Source organism: Bombyx mori, chromosome 22, assembly GCF_030269925.1.
Source record: "Bombyx mori chromosome 22, ASM3026992v2".
In the NCBI taxonomy this organism is placed as follows: Eukaryota; Metazoa; Arthropoda; class Insecta; order Lepidoptera; family Bombycidae; genus Bombyx; species Bombyx mori.
In genome coordinates, this window is record NC_085128.1 from 852,731 (window position 1) to 876,077 (window position 23,347).

The 23,347-nt window shown below is 38.0% G+C and overlaps 1 protein-coding gene across 1 annotated transcript in view; it reads right to left on the reverse strand.

The window, feature by feature from the left end:
- Positions 1-14,570: 14,570 nt before the first annotated feature.
- Positions 14,571-23,347, reverse strand: part of NGR-A35 (neuropeptide receptor A35) — a gene marked incomplete in the record, with an annotated part of 158,534 nt that continues 149,757 nt past the window's right edge. Inside the window, 3 exon segments of the mRNA NM_001134279.1 lie at positions 14,571-14,650; positions 15,965-16,345; positions 21,386-21,554. Coding sequence (NP_001127751.1) covers positions 16,110-16,345; positions 21,386-21,554 — 405 coding nt within the window.

Below are 23,347 nucleotides of genomic sequence, written 5' to 3' on the forward strand. Positions count from 1 at the left end.
TTCCTATATCGGGATACAAATCTAAGAATAACTGGCTTTGATCTGCTACTGCCTCTGTCCATCGGCGCAACCCTTGTAACAAAATCGACGTCTATCTGAGGATTCAAGGCAAAACCCGCCTTCTCGGCAATTTTCGAGACCAATTCTATTAGATTTTCGCCTTTCCTTTCGGGGATACCCAGAATTTCTATATTAGATCTCCTGCTCCACTGCTCTTTTAAGTTGAATTGAGAATCAATGGATTGTATTCTTGAATCCAGTATACTGAGCTCGTTTTTGAGTGTTGGAATAACTTTCAGATGGTCATTAAACTCAAGAAATCTTTTTGATATGGCTTCATACTTGTCACTAATGAAGGAGACACTATCACGAAGAGTTGAGATTTCACTCTTGAGTTCAAGAATAGTGTCCCTGAACCCTGGATCCAGTACGCAACGGTCTCATCGTAACATTGGATGTATCAGGTGCTCGAGGCCTCACATTGCCTCGGACAGGAGTGTCATCATTAACAGTGCGTGATCTAGTCGCACAATTAAGACATATCCATGTAGACTTAAATTCTGAATCCGGCGTCCAATCCTTTTTTGCAGGAAAAACACAGCCGATATGATAATAATTTCTACACACTGTACACACCAAGGTTGACTTCTTATTGTCACGAGTATTGACCACTTTATTACAGCAGGTGTACTCCATAATAAATTATAAATTACGAGATTAGATTCAAAGTAATATGAAGGCAATGTATAATTTAGCAGGTGAGTTCAGTTAATTGTTGGAGCAACAGGGCGACGACCAAACGCAGGTCCAGCGACGCAAGTTCACGCCCGGCCGCCCGAGTACTTTTTTGAATGTTTGTAATTTCTTCGACTCGACACACTCAAAGCGCACACGCGTGTCAAGCAAACAAGCACCCACAGGCAGGCTCAAGCGAGAAGCAGCCACAATAAGAAAGCTAAGGCGTATCTTACCAAGCTTCTATCTCTGTTACACCGCCCAAAAGGCGGAGTCAGCTGTTAAAAACGTTAATGAAGAACAAGGAGCCACCGATGAATTGAAAACGACCAATCACAATTTAAAATTAATAAATTTAAACTTAAATGAAACGATAATGCCACAACAACCACGGAGACGTCCACTATCTACGGTCGCAACGCACGAACTATCAGCATAGATAGGAAAAAAGGTAGGAAAAAAAAAAACAAAGGTGGCCATTTCGAATAGTTTTTTTTTTGTTGAGACCTTAATAAAGATATACATTTTAATAATATTACATTACTTCATTTAAAAAAAATTGCTTTTTCATTTGTAACATATCAACATAGCTGGACTAGGTATAGATAATAAAAGCCAGACAAAGAGCACTAAGAGTAGACAAGAGAGGAGACAAGACAAAGAGTACTATGTATATAAATAGTAGTACATGACAGACAGTATATATTTTAATGTTTGTAAACTTTTAAGAATTGGTGGTACGGTATCTTGGGATGGCGACGTGTAGATTATTGATGTCTATAGGCGAAGATAACTATTTGTCACCAGGGGGGACGTGAGCCTGTCCAATTACAAAACCAATTAAAATACTTTGTTTTTCATATCTCAGTTCTTAAGTAAATATCTTCAATTATATTCAAATTAATTCATCAAGCAATAAACAAGATTTAATTTGTTAACAACCTCTGAAAACGCTTTGAGAAATTTTCACGCAGGCTCTCATTAACATAAAGTCGGAATTTTCCTAGCACTCACGTATAACGATTAAAATCTTTGTGTAATTATATATATATATATATTTCAAGAAAAGTATGCGTTAAATTTCATGAGCTTTTTATAGCCTTAAAATCTAGATGTTTCTGTATTAAAATTACTACATTAACCTACCCCTAAATTGGGATAGTGCATATGTAGAAAGTGCTGCAAATTTATGACACGATCAAATGCAATCAGACACCTTCTTCTTTTTCTCCACCTTATCCCACTAGGTGGGGTCGGCACAGCTAATTTTTCTCTTCCATTCTGTTCTATCAGCCGTCAGCTCAACACTCACTCCTCTCTCTCTCATATCGTCATTCACACACAGCAAAAATGTAATTAGAGACCGAATACCAAATATGTTTAATTAAAAACGAGTGAAACCCGACGGATGTCCATCGTAAATCATATAAACTTTGTATGTGTTGATTTGAACCCTTCCTGGAATATCAATGACAACAGTCCCAAGTAATATATTATCACAGCTGGATTAATGGCTTTAAAACGCGTACAGGACAAACATTGCTTTCCTGTTTAAATAGATTCTCAGATTACGAACCGCACGCACCGTATATAGCCAAAATTCCCAATCACAAACAGATTATGTCTAGGACTCGTAAAAATCTAAGTGAATATGATTATAAATTTTAATACACTCACACTTAAGACACGCTTAAGATGGATAGACTTTATTAAATCATCTAAGAAGTGTTCCGTTATTAAATATACACGCACTGCCACAAATAGAGAGAGATGGAGAAGCCTCGCAAAAACCGCAACCAAGCAATAAGACGATACATAACCACGACCACTCCGCCAGGAGTATACCTACGAGTAAGAAGAAGAAGAAGACACAATTAGAGAAAAATAAATATAAAAACTCAGAGTTATAAGCTTAGATGCACATACTGCGTCAGATTTGTACAAGACTAAACATAGTTCACAATAATAAATAGCTTATTTGCCACCATCAGCAATAAGATGTCTAAGAGAGATGTACTTAATATACAAGAAGAAGAGAATGTTATAAATAAAAAATAAATACGATACGTTCCAAGCTGTGAAGCGAATACTTAATAAATGGGAATGCAAATTGAGGTATTTAATTCCATCTCACTCCTTGGTGGTTGTAAAACAAGGATAGCTGATCAAACATCCAGATATTGTGTCTCTTCAAATGTTTAATTTGGAATGTGAATTTTTCAATTTCGTTAAGACTGTAAGAAAAAATCAATATTTATTTCCCTCGAGTGTTCTAATGAGCGTTTCGTTAAAGATCAAGTAATTACTTTATTCATAAGTAATTTACAAATAAATTGGATAACTGCGAGTTGTACTAGCATGTATCATGGTATCTGCTATGGGTACCGTTTGGAATAAGTATGCTGTATTCTATACGAACATAATATATTACAGAAAGAAAGAAAGAAAATCTTTATTCGCCAGAAATATAGTTTACAAGATATAGGACATAGCTTCATATATTTCGCCTGTTTAGGCATGCGAAAATTTAATTTATTTTTATATTAATTATAACACAAAATTTACTAAATCTATCTATTTTTACATTCTATCACTTCTTATTCTAATATTTTATTATGTACAACACTTATCATTTAAAAATTCTTGCACACTATAATAAGCCTTATCTATCAGCCATAAATATAATTTTCTTTTAAATTGAGTTAGTGGAAGATCTCTTATGCTGTTTGGTATCTTATTAAATATTCTGATAGTCATAGGATAACAGTTTGTATGGTAGTAACGAGTATTTATACTTGGTAACATTAGTTTAGTAGGGTATCTTGTATTAAATTGACAGTACTCGCCACACGATTTATAAAATTGTGGGTGCTTTTTAACAAACAAACAACATTCTTGTATATATATGGATGGTACAGTTAAAATATTATGTTTTTGGAAGAATGGTTTACAAGAAGTCAGAGGATGAATATTGCACATGGCACGAACACATTGCTTTTGTGCAATGAACACTCTATTTATGTGACTAGAATTTCCCCAGAGGGGTATACAGTATCTGATATTTGAGGCGACATATCCATGATAGGCCTGTAATGCAGTTTTTAAATTACATATTTTTGTAAGTCGCCAAAGTGCATATGAGAATCGATTAATTTTACTACAAGTAATATCTATGTGAAGATTCCAGCTACATTGATTATCCACATTTAATCCTAAAAATGTTATGCTATTACATTCATTTAGTGTGTTATTATTATAAGTTATATTTAAGTTATTAATAAATTTGTGTCTATTATAGAATTGTATATATCTCGTTTTGTCTAAATTAGCTTTTAAGTTATTCTTATTCATCCAATCTATGACCTTACTAACAGTAGCATTTATCTCATCATTTAAATCTAGTGTGGCATCTTTGGTGATTACAACGGCTATATCATCAGCAAATAAGCTGCATGGGTAATGTATGTGTTCTGGGAGATCATTTATATAAATGATAAAGAGTAGCGGTCCTAAAATGCTCCTTTGTGGGACACCTACTTTATTATACGCTAATGAAGATTTAAAAGCCACTTCTTCATTGTTATTATCAATATCCCTAATTTCAACATATTGTTGTCTGTTGCTTAGATAACTACTAAGCCATTTTTCAGCTATCCCTCTAATGCCATAATTATTACACTTCCGTAGAAGAATGTTATGGTCAACAAAGTCAAAGGCTTTGGTCATGTCAAAGAAAACTCCAACCGTGGGTATTTTTCTGTCTACATTTTCAGTAATTTTACTAATGAGTTTAAAAGCTGCTAGTGTAGTAGATTTGCCTTTTTGAAAACCGTGTTGTTCAGATTTTATAACTTCAGATTTATTAAGAAAAGTTGTGAGTCTAGAATGCATGATTTTTTCGAATATTTTTGCAAGTATAGGTATTAAAGTAATCGGTCGGTAGTTATTGATGCATTCCTTATGTCCTTTTTTGTATATAGGTTTCACTATTGAGATTTTCAATTTATCAGGAAATGTACCTTCAGTTAATGAAAGATTGATAATATGACAGAGTATAGGTGTAATGGCTATTGCACATTGTTTTAGTATAAAGGTGGGAAGTTCATCATAACCTGTTGAGTTAGTATTATTGAGAGAATGAATTGTTTTATAAATTTCCTCACATGTAGCTGGCATTAAAAATATACTTGAGCTAGATATATTTGTGTTTTGTGTATTTATTGCTTGTATATTATTATAGTTTTTGTTTTCATCATTTGTTATTTCAATGTAATAATTGTTAAATATGCTAGCTATCTCTGTAGTGTCAGTGATTACTCTGCCATTATGTAAAATTTGTTTAATATTGCTTTTGTTATTTGAATTAATTTTGTTGTCATTTTGCTTTATAATATTCCACGATGTCCGACATATATTACTAGATTTATTTATATGATGTTCGTTTCTAATTTTTTGAGCTGTAATTATGCATGATTTTAATATTTTATTGTATTTTTTATATTTAATTTTTGAACTAGTAGTTTTATTCTTTATATATGAATATCTGAGTTTCCTTTTACTTACGCATGATTTTTTTATACCTGTAGTAATCCATAGCGTTTTTTGGCTTTTATTGTTATCAATTTTAATTTTTCTGAAAGGAAAGCATAAGTTATAGAGTAGAACAATATGATCATGAAATGAATTAAATGCTGCATTTAAATCAGTCATCTCACATTCCTCTGTCCAGGACAAGGAAGCTACGTATTCTATAAATTTATTAATATTATATTCATCAAAGTCCCGTTTTCTAATGTAATATATCTTTTGTGGTTTTTTTACATATTTCACAGGAATACAGACTGTTTGTCCAGTTTCATGGTCTGATAATCCCAGGGAATGTATTTTGCCTTCTGCTTCACTAACATTGCTTATTATTTGATCTAAGCACGCATTTTGTCGGGTAGGTTCGTTAATGTGAATATTAAATCTGTGATTTTGTGTTATTCTTTTATATTCATTTAATACATTGGAGCTTTTTAATAAATTTATATTAAAATCACCACAGACAATAATTTTCTTATTTGTTTTATTACGAATTGTGCTTAATACAATTTCGATTTTATCTAAAAATATTTGTACTCTTGAATTTGGTGTTCTATAGATGCATATAATTATACATTTGTATTCCGGAATCTCTATACCACAGCATTCAAAGGAAAACTCTAATGCTAAGTCTCTTAACCACAAGATAGGTTTAGAGCTTATGTAATCTTTACATAGTATTGCTACTCCACCCCTTCTTTGTTTACTCCTTGAATAAAAGTTAGCTATATTATATCCTCTTAATACCAGTTTAGATTCTTCCCCTACTTTGAGGAATGTTTCGCTGAAGCATAGTATATCTATATCAGTATTCTGACTATAAAGCTCATCTAAAGTAATTTTAAGTAAATCTATTTTTCCTAATATCCCAGCTATGTTTTGATGCAATAGTGTTAGTTTACAATCTATATTACGTTCTTTATTATTTACGAAAAAATAAATTATTATTTGTTGGTAATGCTTGTATACTCGTACAATTAATGGTTTGTATATTTATTTTTTTAAAGTAGTCCAGTATAGTTCTTTGAGTATATCTTGAATTATTTTTAGTTAAATTACCTAAAGTATCATTTTTTATTTCAATTGTGTGTAACGTACTATTTTTATTGTTTTTCAATGACAAGTATTTCGTATCATAATCTATACTATCTATAATGTAGTTTATTTTTTGGCATATTATATACTTATTTTTATTATAACTAGAACCAAAGTAATCTATAAAATAACAATTTGGAAAGTTATTACATACTAATTTTACATTGTACAGATGTATGTTTTTATATTATCTCTGTGAAATATTATTTTCCGTTGCTTCGTTCTTCCATTGCCGGGAATCGTCAGACAAAAGAGTTTATAGCCGCTGTTTCAACGGTATACCCTGGGTAAATGCAACGGTAATCAACCACCGTCAGACTGGTGATATTAAAAAAACACATGATGTGTGTGATGATGGTTTAATGTGACCACGACAACTGTATAGTGTACGGAATCTCGGACTTAATGAAATGATATTAAGAAATGCGATGTTCATGTCGTTGTTCAGAGCTAGTATATACGCAAGCTTATTTTCAAAATTTCGTAAGCCAGATTCAAACATCTGTCGCAGTGTGTCTCAATTACTGTACCACAGCACTCTAGTGTGCTGCCAAATTCAATTCGTCAAATTTAATATCATACATTATTTTCCATTTATGTAGTGTATATGAGTACGTAAGTAAGCAACATTTAAACTTTTCTTCTTCATTGTGCGCCGTCAGAGATCTGGAACCGTCTCGGTTTGAAGGGTGGGGCAGCCGTTGTAACTATACTGAGACGTTAGAACTTATATCTCATGGTGAGTGGCGGCATTTAAATTGTAGATGTCTATGAGCACAGATTAATAAATAGTTACCTATGGGCTCCAGTAACCAATTAACACCAGGTGGGCTGTGAGCTCGTCCACACACTCAAGCAGTAAAAAAAAATCAAATATATATATATATATATATATATATATATATATATATATATATATATATATATATATATATATATATATATATATATATATATATATATATATATATATATATATATATATATATATACATACGCACGTAGGTATGTATATTTTACACTTATGTATATTTTACAATTTGTTCGATATTTTGTTGCCATTTTGTATGTGAGCACAATCCTATTTTTGTTGACATTTTGGACTTTGATCAAAAAACTTCGGCAGCTAGTTTCGCAGTATTATCGTTTTTAGAGAGCATTCACATTCTTAACATCTAAAAATTTACATTAAAAAGGAAAAGGTCAACTATATACTCTAATAATAAAAGTAAATGTAGAATTAATTATTTTTATTGTCTTGTAAGTATTACATTAATTGGCAAAGGATATTTTTATCTAAATTTGTTTTCAGCTAAACGATTTAATACAAAGTAACCAACGGCTTTAAGACACTAGCACCATCTCTTGGCACGACAGTGATACTACTGCGAACAGACGTAATGAAATCAATGAAATTAAAATTATGCGGGACTAGGAATGATAATTAGATACTGTGAATTAAAAGAAAAACAGTTATACATTTTCTGTAAGGGAATACACCTAATTAATAATCGTTTCCAATAAAATGACTGTAATTGTTATTGAAATGCATCTAGTTAATACATTCACCGTTAGATGGCGCTTTTGAAAATTAATTTTAAACAGTATTTTTAAAGAACACTAATCAATACACAATTTTGTGCATAAAATAAATATACCATTGATATTATTTATAATGTTTTTAAGGTGATAAATGACAACAATTAAGATTATTCACATCGGCTCGCAGATTGTACTCTTATCTCAAGGTGGGTGGCGGCATTTACGTTGTAGATGTCTATGGGCTCCGGTAACCACTTAACACCAGGTGGGCTGTGAGCTCGTCTAGCCATCTATGCAATAAAAATAAATAAATAGAAACTTGGATAATCCACCTCTATCGGTTCCTGTCCATGGCCCTTCAGACCACCTTCTGAACTTGGGTGAAGATGAGTCCGTAATCAGGTTGGAGGCCGTCCTCTCGTTCTCTCGCCCTCCGTATTCTCAACTGTGATCAGCCATTTTTATTGCTGAACTCCGCTCAGACGCATCAACAGAATTGATGCGCTCGGCGATCCAAGGTCTGTAGCAATCGCCTCCAGCACCAGATTTTGGATAAATTACCTCTCTACCTTTCTCGAGCTAGTGTCTTCCATGTTTCTACTCTGTACAAAGTGAGGAAACTTAAAGTACCTACGTTTTTTTTGCCTTTGCAGCCAGACGGCATTTTATTATGATCCACCTGATGGTGAGTGGTTACCGTCTCTCATTGATATTAGCATTGCATAGCCATTAGCCAAATCGCTGCGTAAAATGTTTATTCCCCTCCATCTTCCTAAACTATTAAATCGGGTCTGTTAGCTTGATCAAAAATAATATTCGAAACTCAAATACCCATTGAGCATTTTCCAGATATATTTACTTTACTCATTAAACAGGGTTGTAAGGGGTAGCAATGGCATCACAGCTACTCAATAGCCAACCTCACCTGCTCGTGGTGCACCCTGCTAGCTAACGGACGAGGCCCTGGCGACCGACCGATGGCGGTGTAACCATCCATAATAAGCTATGTCTGTAAATACAAACAAGTCAGGACATGGGCAGCAGCATGCCCTGAGGAAAGGACATAGTACTGCGGTCACCAACCCGCCTGCCAAGCGTGGTGACTACTGGCATAACCCTCCCAATGGACAAAGCAAAAAATGAACGGCCCCCAGTCCCGGGCAGCCCCGCTATTCCTGGTTACGGCAGCGGCCACGGTAACGGTGGGGCAGGGGGTGCTAAGAATCCCCCGGTGCGATCCGGCTGCCATAAACGACTGTACCTTGGCGCGTATAATACACGGACATTGCTGAAAACTGAACATCTCGAAGAGCTGGAGACAGAATTGAGCGCAATAAATTGGCATATTATTGGTCTATCGGAAACCCGAAGAGAGGGAGAGGGTTGCGAAACCCTAGCTTCAGGGAACATGCTCTTCTATCGAGAAGGAGAACAGCTCTCGCAAGGCGGCGTTGGTTTCCTTGTCCACAAATCCCTTGTCAACAACATTACGGAAGTCAGTAGTGTGTCGTCGCGGGTTGCGTATCTTGTACTAAAACTAAACAGTAGATACTCAATAAAAGTTGTGCAAGTATACGCTCCCACATCGACATACTCTGACGAAGTTTGCGCGGTCTTTTACGATGATATCGTAAGAGCCATCGAACGCACAACCAAGACCCATTATACCGTAGTGACGGGGGATTTCAACGCAAAAGTAGGGATACAAGAATGTGGAGAGCCTGTATTAGGACCCCACGGTGTTGGCTCTAGGAATGCCCGAGGTCAAATGCTGGTAAATTTTCTCGAGATGCGGGGGCTTTTCTTGATGAATTCGTTCTTCAAGAAAGGACTCCACAGAAAATGGACCTGGCAAAGCCCAGACGGGAAGACTAGAAATGAAATAGACTTCATCTTAGCGAATAAGCGGCACATATTTAGGGATGTCACCGTGATCAATAGGGTTAAGACCGGCAGCGATCACCGGCTGGTACGCGGCACCCTAAATATCGACATTAAGCTGGAGAGATCGCGTATGGTAAAGTCTAGCTTGCGACCAACTAGGCAACAAATCTTGGAGCCCCCAGATAACTTCCAATTGGAAGTCAAAAACAGGTTTGACGTGTTGGAAACTGACTGCGACGTGGATAAGCGCACGAACGAAATGGTGAAAATTCTAAGAGAAGTGGGCAATAAATACTTTCAGCATAGAAGAAAAGGCCAAGAGACTAAACTCTCCAACGAGACCCTGCTATTGATGAAACAGCGAAGGGAAACTGCAGATGCTACTCCGTCAGATGGAAAAACTATAAACACTAAAATCAGAAAGCTGATTAGGCGTGACCTTCGCCAATTCAACACAATAAAGATTAAAGAGGCAATACAACAAAACAAAGGCACCAAAGTGTTTATACGGCAACAACAACTAGGCCGAAGCCATCTGACGAAGCTCAAAACTGCCGATGGAAGAATTGTTGAATCAAGATCAGAAGTCCTCACTGAAGTGGAGAGCTACTATCGTAGTCTCTATGCCTCACAGGCTCCCAAGCCCTTTGCCCACCCAGAGATTGATCACCGAGCCCCCTTAGTCCGCCACTATACGGAAGACATACCCGACGTCAGTATAGAGGAGATAAGGGCTGCTTTGGAACAGCTTAGAAATAACAGAGCTACAGGGGATGACGGAATCAGTGCAGAATTGTTGAAGGCAAGTGGTACATCAGTTCTCAACCAATTATGCACAACGTTCGATACTGTCATTCAAAAAACTACTACACCGGAAGCAAGGGTACTGTCATTCTTTTCTTTAAGAAGGGAGACCGTGCTCTGCTCAAGAACTACAGGCCTATTTCACTTCTTAGCCATATTTATAAGCTGTTCTCGAGAGTCCTTACAAATCGCTTGGCCTCTAGACTTGACGAGTTCCAACCTCCGGAGCAGGCTGGGTTTCGCAAAGGCTATAGTACGGTAGACCACATCCACACGCTGAGACAGGTTATTCAGAAGACTGAAGAATACAATCGTCCTCTGTGTCTCGCATTTGTGGACTACGAAAAAGCCTTCGACTCCGTCGAAACTTGGGCTGTTCTGGAATCCTTACAGCGATGCCTAGTCGATTATCGGTACGTTGAGGTGTTGAAGAGTTTATACAAAGCCGCCAAAATGACAGTCCAGATCCAAAACCAGCAGACAAACCCGATTGAGCTTCACAGAGGGGTGCGACAGGGTGACGTTATATCGCCGAAACTGTTCACTGCTGCTCTCGAGGATGTCTTCAAGACTCTGGACTGGAGTAAGCTCGGCATCAATGTTAATGGCGAGTATCTCTCACACCTCCGATTTGCAGACGATATCGTTATGATGGCAGAGTCGCTGGAGGATCTCAGCTGTATGCTGGGTGAGCTGAATGCCGCGTCACGACGTGTTGGTCTAGGAATGAATCTGGACAAAACTAAGGTCATGTTCAACGACCATATCATTCCTGGACCGGTAATAGTCGAATCCGCGGTACTCGAAGTTGTGTCTGAATACACTTATCTAGGCCAAATTATTCAGCTAGGTAGGGCCAACTTTGAGAAGGAAGCTGATAGGCGCATACAGTTGGGTTGGGCTGCGTATGGAAAACTCCGTCATATCTTGAACTCAGGAATCCCGCAATGCCTAAAAACAAAAGTCTTCAAGGCTTGCGTGCTGCCGGTCATGACATATGGCGCCGAAACGTGGACATAGACCGTAGGTCTAGTCCGTAAGTTCAAAGTCGCTCAGCGTGCTATGGAAAGGTGTATGCTCGGAGTTTCTTTGATGGATCGACTTAGAAATGAGGAAATCCGTCAAAGAACCAAAGTAACCGACATAGCCCTAAAGATTAGCAAGCTGAAATGGCAATGGGCTGGACATACGTGTCGCAGAACCGATGGCCGATGGAGCAGACGTGTTCTGGACTGGAGACCGCGTACCGGTAAGCGCAGCGTTGGGCGTCCCCCTGCCCGTTGGACCGATGACTTGCGGCGATATGCTGGGAGAGATTGGATGCGGAAGGCGGAGGATCGTTCATTGTGGCGGACTATGGGAGAGGCCTACATCCAGCAGTGGATAGATACAGGCTGATGACTCATTAAACATAAAGTTCGAACCCAACCAGAACTGCTCGATCTAATCTTCTATTGTTATTAAGTGTTAAAAACAATTATTGTTAATTCTGTCATAGATAATGTTGATTTATCGTGTCGCTTTAGTGTTTTCAGTTTGTTCATATTGTTGTTATTAGAACTTCTTGCTATTTCAATCTTGACTGCTAATAAATACGAAAAAAGATGTCAGTGATTCGTGAATCTAATGCGGGTTAAGCATGAATGTCGCTTGGTGTCAGGAAAATCCACCACCGCGCCTCGATACAACGATTAAAACCTGTTTGGAGGGAACGGGAAAAGGGCGCGAAAAGTAATGTCACAATGACATTTGAGTAGACATTTATAAGATCTAAAATGAGAATAGAATAGATGTGGTAGGACTTCTTGAGAGTCCGCACGGGTAGGTACCACCACCCTGCCTATTTTCTGCCGTGAAGCAGTAATGCGTTTCAGTTTGAAGGGTAGGGCAGCCTTTGTAACCATACCGGGACCTTAGAACTTATATCTCAAGGTGGGTAACGCATTTAGGTTGTAGATGTCTATGGGCTCCAGTAACCACTTAACACCAGGTGGGATGTGAGCTCGTCCACCCATGTAAGGTCGAAGTTCATGCGATTGACGGACTAAGTAATAGTTTAATTAACAATTAAGATTTGTAGTTTTGAATTAATTTTAAATAAAAAACTACAAATTATCATTAGGTACATCAAGCGCATCTTCAAACGCGATACGCGATTTTTAACTTTATTTTCTACACATTTCTATTGTGGTGTATTGTTTTAAGAGTGTAACTATATCTACTTTGGTTTATTTTAATTTAATGTATATCATATTATGTACACCATAATATGCATTTTAATAAATAAGGAAAATAAAGAAAAGTTTAGTTCAGCAGAAGAAATAAAGACCCAACTGTTAAGTTATAAATTATTTTAATGACTAGAATAAATTTGATACAAGTATAACTAGAATTAATTTATAATAATATTTACAACATAAAGGGAAATTCCAGAGATTGTTCCTAACAATTTAGAAGTTATACTTCAACGGCCTAAATAAAGATACAGTTGATGATAGTGATACACAATACGGGGGACTAAGTCGGTGTTCGCGGCTCGTACAGCCAGGTCGGACCCCCTGACCCCCCGACCCCCGGGTATGGGACGCGTGGAGCGACAGATACTTCCAACTGTCAAAACCTTGGGTATATTATAGAATTTTTTACAGGTGGTAGGACCTCTTGTGAGTCCGCACGGGTGGGTACCACCACCATGCCTATTTTCGCCGTGAAGCAGTAACGCCTTTCGGTTTGAAGCCGATTACATGATGAGGCTGCCTTTGTACTATACTGAGACTTTAGAACTTATATCTCAAGGTGGGTGGCGCATTTACGTTGTAGATGTCCACGGGCTCCAGTAACCACTTAACAACCAGGTGGGCTGTGAGCTCGTCCACACATCTAAGCAATAAAATTAAAAAAACGCATCAAATTTAATTCCAAAAAAGCTGCACCTTATTAATTTTAAAATTTGAATACATTTACAACTATTTTAGACCAAATTACTTTCAAATTACAATTCTTTACTTAAATATGTAGATTTAGTCATGCTATTCCTATCAAAATACAATCTCGTACTGGCCCTGAGCCGGCCACCACTCCGTCAGGAGGCCGCGGATGGCGTCCGTGTGGTGGCACTCCTACCTCACACCACCAGGAGGAAGGTCGAGCTCGAAGTGGCTTGGCACCAGGTAATTCTGTTCCAATAAGTAGAGTTGTCGATCTACACGCGAGCACACACGAGCCCTTCAACCCTACATATACAGACTATCCTAACATTTCCGTCTCAATGTGCAGAACGCACCTAGCGTGGTGTCCTTTGCACTGACGACAATAGAGACCACGTTGGGTGAGTCATCTGCGGATACCCAGGAGAAGTACGTGCTTGATTAGACAATATTTTTTAAGTTTAATTAAAAACTAATTTGAATACAATTATATTCGACTTCGGCCTACAAGTACGTACTCTCGCCCAGGGCTGCCCTTGTCGCAATAGGACCCGGCGAAGACAATACATATTATGTACTCACTCGAGAATTTCTAAATCACGTCTAAAGAGAAACATTTCATACATTTGTATCTCAATTCAAAGAACCAGTTGTATTGTTTTGTTATTTGTTTCTTTTTCCGCCATTTAACCCGTAATATAGATGTGAAAGTGGGTTTTTTCGAAGTTCGAACGACGAACGAAGTTCCTTATACGACGATGCGGAGGTACCCTTACGGGGAAAAAACGTCCGTAACGTAAGATTTTTATTAGTAATGCACACAATGTACGACTTAACTTTGTAGTAACGTACAAAAAATAAAATATTTTTTATTATATATTTTTTATAAATAATTGTGAATAAAAAAAGTTGATAACTTTGTAAAGTCGTTTTTTATTTATTTTTAACAATAAAAATTCATAATAAAAAATGTTAACCCGAACAATTATTTTCTTTATACCTCGAATAGAACTTAAAATTAATATTTTTATAATAAAGAACTTCGTCCCTATCCGGTGTCCGACGACACCACACATCTTTTTTAGATTTTTTACAGTTTCATGTGTGGATACACACGCAGTCAGGCGCACAGAACACAACATAACGCACCTATCGGAGAAAAAAGTACTGTACTTTCAAAAAGTAATAAATAGTTTTATTTTCACTTATTGCCTTTAGTTTGCTAATAATCTTTTGTCCAGTTCAAACTTTAAACTGAATAATTCGTTGTAGTGACGGCCACGAACACTGTTCTTGTAGATTCAAGGCTCATGGATGTTCCGCTGTAACCGGAACCCATAAATACCACAGCATACATTGAGCCGCCTTCGCGTTTAACTATTCAAGATAATTTAGTTAATTGTCAAGAAACCTTCCAGATAAAATATACAATCTCTTAAGACTATATTTGATCTATAATGCGTCATTGATTGACATTCATTCACATCATTGACAAGAGTTATTGGTGTTATGAAATATAAAAATTTTCCTATTACGTTGGAATAATGATAAACACCGGTCGAAATATAAATTCTTGCTACGCTGTCAACTTAAAAATAAAAAAAATGTGTGCGTGTACTAGTGTACACACGTAAGAAGTGAAACTTGTTTATGGCCTTATTTTTCGAAAAATGATCTACATGCAACTTTCTAGAAATTGGTTAAATAAAGTTAAATTAGATAAAGTTTAAACAAAAGGATTTTATTATCATAGACATGAATACAAAAAAGTTAAATTAGATAAAGTTTAAACAAAAGGATTTTATTATCATAGACATGAATACAAAAAAGATGGCGCGTAACGGAAAAATGTGACGCGTAACCGAAAAATGTGACGGTAAATTTTTTTCCAACGCCGATAAAGAAGTTTCACTTCAACAATGTGATGTTTTAAATAAATTGTGGCTTGACGGCGCGTACGCCCCGCGCGTCCCCCGCGTGCGCCCCCCATGATCCCCCCGCAGGTCCCGCGTGCGCCCCCGCGTGCGGCCCCCGCGCGCCGTACGGGCGGCTGGAGCCCGGCTGTGAGTGGCTGCGGAAGGTGACCGTGGTGCAGGTGCGGCCGCTAGATGTGTTGGACTTTTGACGTAATCCTTGCATCTGCAACCAGAAGTCGGCGAGCTTAGAGAATGTACGAACGCTTTCGCATCGGAGACGAATTATTCAATTTGCTTCTATTGAGTTAGTAGTTAGTGGTAGGCAGTGGCTTGGCTCTGCCCCTGGCATTGTTGAAGACCATGGGCGACGGTAACCACTCACCTTCAGATGGACCGTATGCTCGTCTGCCTACAAGAGCAATAAAAAAAAAGTTTCTGTATTTGTTAAGCGTTTCAGTTATAAAACGTATTTTTTGTTTTTTTAATGTTAAAAGAGGCATGATCTTTAAAGTATGTTCTGATCCGCTGATAACCAGCCACTTCTCGTTGACTAGTTTATAATATATATATCTCTAGGTCAAAGGGCTCTAGTTCAATTTTCAGCCTCACTGCTCTCATTCCCTTACCCTTCTCTAGCCTTCGAAACATTGGCTGCAAAACACGTTAATACAATTAGTGTTAGTGGAGAGTTCCAGTAACTCGTTAGTGATAAACGACTGAACGTGTGTGAACTCACATGGAAATGAGTATTAGAGTTTATGTTACCAGGATCGTGACAAATCAGCTTGCGCAGGGAACGCCTGAAGTTGCGCGTCATTAGGCAGTACACTATCGGGTTGATTGCCGAATTCGCGTGCCCTGGAAAACGTAAATAGGTTTCTGATTATCAAATCGGGAAACATTAGAGGCGTCAGTTCCGATGTGCGCAGTTAGGAAATTTCAAAACTCAGCCAACGTTTGTCTATACTATCTATACTATAATATTATAAAGAGGAAAGATTTGTTTGTTTGTTTGTATTGAATAGGCTCCGAAACTACTCAACCGATTTGAAAAATTCTTTCACTGTTTGGAAGGTACACTATTCCCAAGGGACATAGGCTATCTTTTTTGAAAAAAATTTGGGATCCTTACTAAAACTCCAATAATGTAACCAAAGGTGTAAAAAATTTAGGTAAAATATTCTTTACATCGCGTGCCCTGCGAAAACTATTGATGATAGAATAAAATAATGTACTACGACTTTGTAGAACACATCATTATTTACAAAAAGTGTCGCGACAACATATATCTAACTATTATAGTTATGCCGCAAATATCGTTGAAATTTTTGTCAAAGACCCGAGCGGAGCCGGAGCGGGACGCTAGTAAGCTAATACTTTTGTAAGCGGTTGACCTAAATATTACAAACAGGCTCCAAGGAAATGTCAAAGAACTGTATATTACGAATCCGCACAAAGATTGTTTTTGCTAAAAACGAAATTTGCCTTTATGTTTCTGATGTTGAAAGTATTGTCAATGTGAGTGACATGAAGAGGGTTCGGCTACTTTGCTTTTAGTTTCTATACCAATATTTTAGAAGCTGAAAGAATTTCACAGTATTATAAATCTCCAAACAGAAGTACACCTGAATATTGAAATTTGTAAATATTACCCCTATGAATTTTTATTAAAATCACGATATTGCACAAAGGTGCAATTTCTTTCAAATGACCGTTTCTAAGAGTTTTGCACTCTCTGTATGCATATTTCTTTCAAAGTTTGTTTTATCACGTTTTTTTTTTGTTGCTTAGATGGATGGACGAGCTCACAGCCCACCTGATGTTAAGTGGTTACTAGAACCCATAGACATCTACAACGTAAATGCGCCATCCACCTCGAGATACAAGTTCTAAGGTCTCAGTATAGTCACAATGGCTACCCCACCCTTCGAACCGAAACGCATTACTGCTTCACGGCGGAAATAGGCGGGGTGGTGGTACCTACCCGTGTGGACTCCCAAGAGGTCCTACCACCAGTAATTACTTTAAACCTAAGCTTTTGATTTAAATATTTAATAACCTTAAAATATTTACATAATATACTTTTGTTATTTTTCTAAAATAATTTATAAATTTGTAAACCATAAACAGAATGACAAATTGAGTAAAACTTGGTAATACGTGTCCGGACAATGTCAATATCGATACGCGACGGCAACCACATACCATCATGCATATTTCTAATTCTTATCCGGATTATTCCCTTCTAATTAAACTTACAGGAATGTTCCTGCAATGGTATGGGCGTACCATGAGAAATTCGGATGAGCGATTTCCAAACTCGTTAGGGATAAAAAGTGCCCAGACCCTAATTAATAAAAATATTAGATATTTAAAAAGCCTTCCAGATATCTTCTAAAATATAACCCGGACTCGACGACTATGCGTAATATATTATTTGGCGCCCACTATAAGGAGAGCTGCTGTTAGATTTGAAGAAAGGCTCGAAGAAGAACAATATATTGCCTGCATAATGAGAAACGTATTAACAGCTTATTTGCTCAGCCCCTAGACGTTGTTGGAAATTAGCCTTTATCTCCGACGACATAAGTAATTGACAAAACGTTATATAGCTAAAAATATGAGAAAGGTATCATGGTAGTTAAATTTAATTAACTGCAAAATAAAGAAGGCAAAGTATTTCAAAACTATTTTCATCTTGATGTAGTCAAATCCGAAACAAGAGTCCTATTTTCAGCTTTCAATATGGAAAGTGCTTCTTCAGTCTTGAAGTGATAATTGATTGCCTTCCCGGTAACCATATTTGCCGAACCCGTCGCTTATGACGAAGGGCTCAGCGAGTAAATTAACCTATAGACTGAGTTTCACTGAGTTTCTCACCGGATTTTCTCAATGGGTCGCGTTTCCGATCCGGTGGTAGATTCTGCGAAGCACGGCTCTTGCTAGGGCCAGTGTTAGCAACACTGCGATTTGAGCCCTGAGAGCTCACCTATGCGCTAGGATAAAGCTGATATAGCCTCCCAAGGCTATCAGCATAGGTTGAAAAACAAACATCGCCTTTGACAGGAATAAAATCACCTTTACTAATTTATCTCACGACCGTTATCGTAAATTTGTTTTGAATTTCACAAAATTCAGTTTATTATACATGAATTTAGTGAAACAAAATTGACATCAAGTAGATTTAAGAATCAAAGGATGCATTAGTCAAATGAGTAACTCAAGATTTAATTCGCTGAAGGACTGCAATATAAATTATTTATTTAGAAAGATGTTTCAACTGGGAGTGTGCCGGGCGGTGCGGTGAGGCGGAGCGGTCGCACTGACGGACTCCGTGCTCAGTACAACCGTTTAACAGATAGAAAATATTACTCCACATCGTGTAATAAAAATCAAACCCGCAAAATTATAATTTGCAAAATTACTGATGGTAGGATCTCTTGTGAGTCCGCGCGGGTAGGTACCACCACCCTGCCAATTTCTGCCGTGAAGCAGTTATGCGTTTCGGTTTGAAGGGTGGCGCCGTTGTAACTATACTTGAGACCTTAGAACTTATATCTCGAGGTGGGTGGCGCATTATTTACGTTGTAGATGTCTATGGGCTCCAGTAACCGCTTAACACCAGGTGGGCTGTGCACTCGTCCACCCATCTAAGCAATAACAAAAAAAATATCAATTAGATTGCTTAGGTTGTTCGTCAAAAATGACGCCTCGACTTTCGCTTGATGCCATTATTACGCAACCATGCATCGATCGGCGTATGAGCTATTTTAATCGATAATTCATAAAGTAGAGAAAAAAGAAGTATAGAGATTAAAGAAAAATGTAGTAATTAGCAGGAATTACATAGGTACTTCACTTTGTGACTTCATGATGTTGAAAGATGCATTTTTAAACGTACCACTTGTAGTTTGATCTTTCATGGCAATACACAAAATCAATTAAAAAAACTTAGTGTATTTTAACTAGCGTAGGTATGTTACATCATAAATTTCGTGATGTTACTGATTTTAGGCATGTTCTAGTTATATAAAGTGTCAATAACTTCTGTGACCTATTTCTAGAAAAATAATACAATACTAGTTGTGTAAATATAGTTTATTAAATCAAATCAAATCAAAAAAATGTTATTCAACATAAATGAAAGTACATACTTGTTGAACGTCAAAAGAACTACCGCCAATTCACAAGAACTAGCCTCCGTCCTGAGAAGAATTGGCAAGAAACTCAGCGGGCATGTTTTTTTTTTTAATAAGCTTTTTTTTATATTAGATTTTTTTTTTAATATAAAATTTATACAATGATCATTATAGCGTAACAATTACTACAATATTGAAATGCCCGGAGCGAGCTACTCATTCCCACTTTGTGCAATCTTCTAGATAATCATTGACTTTATAGTAATTATTGCACAGATGTTCTTTAATAGTTTTCTTAAACCTATGTATATGTAGGTTCTGAACATCTTAAACGTCTTAATCTGTCTTAACTCAATATGTTTTTTCATTTTGTAGCGTTAATTTGGATGAATAAAAACCGTGTGTTCACTGAGATTGCCTTCATCTGCACTGCGTACTGACCAAACCTAATTGGACAATCAACTATTTTCCATGAGATCGATACATCAAAATTCATTCCGGAATAAGTCCGGGGTCCTGTTAGCTAATCAGTACACAGACCCATTTCAATGAACGGCTCCTTGTCTTCATCTCATCTGCATAATAATATTACGCGGGTGTCTTGTTATGTTAACCACGAGTGCCTGTTGTCAGCGGGGGGAACATGCGGCTTGTATAATATGTGGGGGATTGAGAATGGCATCTATACTAATATATAAATCTACAGTGCTGTTTACGGATGTTCCGTTATAACTACTGAACCGTGTATCCGATTGACTTGAAACTTGGAATTTATGTAGAAAAGACATGTACTTAATGGATAGGCTAATATTTTTTATAAGTATTGGACTCCGTAATAATAATGACAATGAATAATAATGTTATTTTTTAATTCCCAGCGAAATGGGCGAGTACGGCTAGTTTTAGATATTTTTAACTTATTGACATGTCCACATATGACAAATGGACAGGAAGCTGACAGTCCGACTGGAGGGGAGCTACTGAAGCTGATAGAAATTGTAACGTGAGAAAGTTGCTTTTCAAAATAAAGGATTTTCTTAAACTTAATGAACCAATAAACGGTACTAAAAACAAAGAAAACCTTGAGATATAATTTCTAAGGTCTGAGTATAGTTACAACGGCTGCCCCACCCTTCAAACCGAAACGCATTACTGCTTCACGGCAGAGATAGGCAGGGTGGTGGTACCTGACCGCGCGGACTCACAAGAGGTCCTACCACCAGTAATTACGCAATTTATAATTTTGCGGGTTTGATTTTTATTACATGATGTTATTCCTTCACCGTGGAAGTCAATCGTGAACATCAATAGATAAATTGGTACCCGCCTGGGATTCGAAAACCGATGCATCGCTTAACACGAATGCACCAGACGCCTTATCCTTTAGGCCACGATGACAACAATCTGAAAAGTTGTTAGTGTGGATCTTGGAGTATCTAGTTCATTGAATCAATCACTATTTTTGTGCCATAAGTACTAATGGATTATTTTATAAAATCACAACTTAATTTCTAGTTACTGTAATAATATATTCTTGTATAACACTGTACTATTGTGTGTGGGGGCGAGTGGGAGGGACGAGTGGGGGGCGAGTGGGGTGCGAGTGGGGGGGCGAGTGGCGGCGAGTGGGGGCGAGTGGGGGCGAGGGGGGGCGAGTGGAGGGTGAGTGGGGGTGAGTGGGGGCCGAGTGGGGGCGAATGGGGATGAGTGGGGGCGAGCAGGGGCGAATGGGGGTGAGTGGGGGCGAGCAGGGTCTCACCCAGCAGCAGAGTGTAGGGCAGCACCAGCGAGACCGAGTCCACCTGCACGGCGTTCACGTCGACGAGGAGCTGCAGGATGTTGTACGGGAGCCAGCACAGCGCGAACAGGACGGCCAGGAGCAGGAGGATCAGCGCCACACGCTTCCTCTCTCGCACCAGCCGGAGGCGCTGAAACGTTACAGCTAGTTAATTATTTACCTTGGCCCAGTAGATGAACTCAGAGTCTTCCACAAGCCTGCAATATCTTCTGACGTTGACATTTATGTACTAACGATAGATACTCTTAACTTAGCGGTAGGCAGCGGCTTGGCTCTGCCCCTGGCATTGCTGAAGTCCATGGGCGACGGTAACCACTCACCATCAGGTGGGCCGTATGCTCGTCTGCCTACAAGGGCAATAAAAAAAAAAAAAAAACTCATATTCACCGTGAGTGATTTTACTGCCAGTAGGGCGTGATGCCTAATTGACTAATTCTGCAGCGAAGTGCACAGCGGCGAGAGACTCCGACCGTACGTCTAAGCTTGAGTGACGTTGTGTCGTCTACGTGCTCCTAACAACTTAGCACCAGGTGAGTCATACGCACGTTCACAGTTATGCAGTAGATATATAAATGAAAATTCGATCAGAACGTCAGTTCCAAAGTGTACGGCGATACAACTGAAAATGAGATACATGCTGTCATGTTCACTTTTGCAAGCACATTTAAAATGGAAAGAAGTCGTTGATTGAACTAACTTTAATTATGAGACCTAATTATTATTTTTTCTCCTACCTACGCCGAAAGTTCGGTTTCCCTCCCGCTGTACAGGGAAGAAAGTGTAACTTTTTCTCCCTGGGTACAAGTGCGCATGCGCGTTAGTGTCTACGTCTGTTCTCACGCACCTAAAATTCTCCGCCATTGTTGTGCTCGGGTGATTTGCAATATTGTGTTTAGTGTAAAAGTGAAATAAACAAAAGGCAATAAAATTTAATAGTGAAGTTACAACAAAGATCAGTTCATCAGACAGCTCTTATTCGATTATTAGTAGTTAATTTAAAAATTAAAAAACAGTTAAATTGTTTTTTTACGAGTACAGGGGGGTTGCGCCTCCCCTACCCCCGGGCAGGGCTTCGCCCCTGGACCCCGGCTCGGTACTCTACGAACTTTTAGCCTGATAGGAGAAAAAATTGTATGTGCACCGCGGGAGAAAAGTTGGACATTTCCTCCAGTGTGTTTGCCACGCCAATTTTACACGCGGGAGGAAATCTCCAACTTTTCTCTCTTGGTGCACAGTGTACTATTTTATTACTCCTGTAGGCAGACGAGCATACGGCCCACCTGATGCATGTGATATTGTCGGATATTGAAACTTTTTTGAAATTTTTTCTGGGCTGGGTAAGTTGACCTGGGTAGATAGCGACCCGTGTAGTCCCCAGACTGCATCAGGTCGGCGGTGTGCCCGCCTGTCTACCAGAGCAATAAAAGTATTCATACAACAATAATTCCGACCCGAATCCACGCTCCGATCGTAAACGCCTTTATGACTCGTAAAAACACTTTTAATTTCTCTATATTATTATACCTGATTTTATGGTGGAATGAGGAGTTATAAAAATGTTGTGACCCGGCCAATAATTTGAAGGAAATATTTTAGTTTCTTCTTGTTTTAGCCCAGTGTCGTTATTATTGTATCACCAAACAGTTTCGTCAAGTTGTGTGCGTTGTCAATTCATAAGAATAACACAGTCTGAGATCGACCTCACAGTCAACGTCGTCTCAACACGTTAAGTTGTTGCTCGATATCTGTTCGTCCAATTAAACAGAATGATCGTTATGCCTTTTATTGAACAACCAACACAGGCAATGATATAGACTTTTGATGTACGACTAAGCAAAGAAAAACTTATTCAAATTGGTATTGCTTGTATGTTGATAAATGTTTGTCTTTTGTGTAATTTACTGTGAATTTTTATTCAAAACA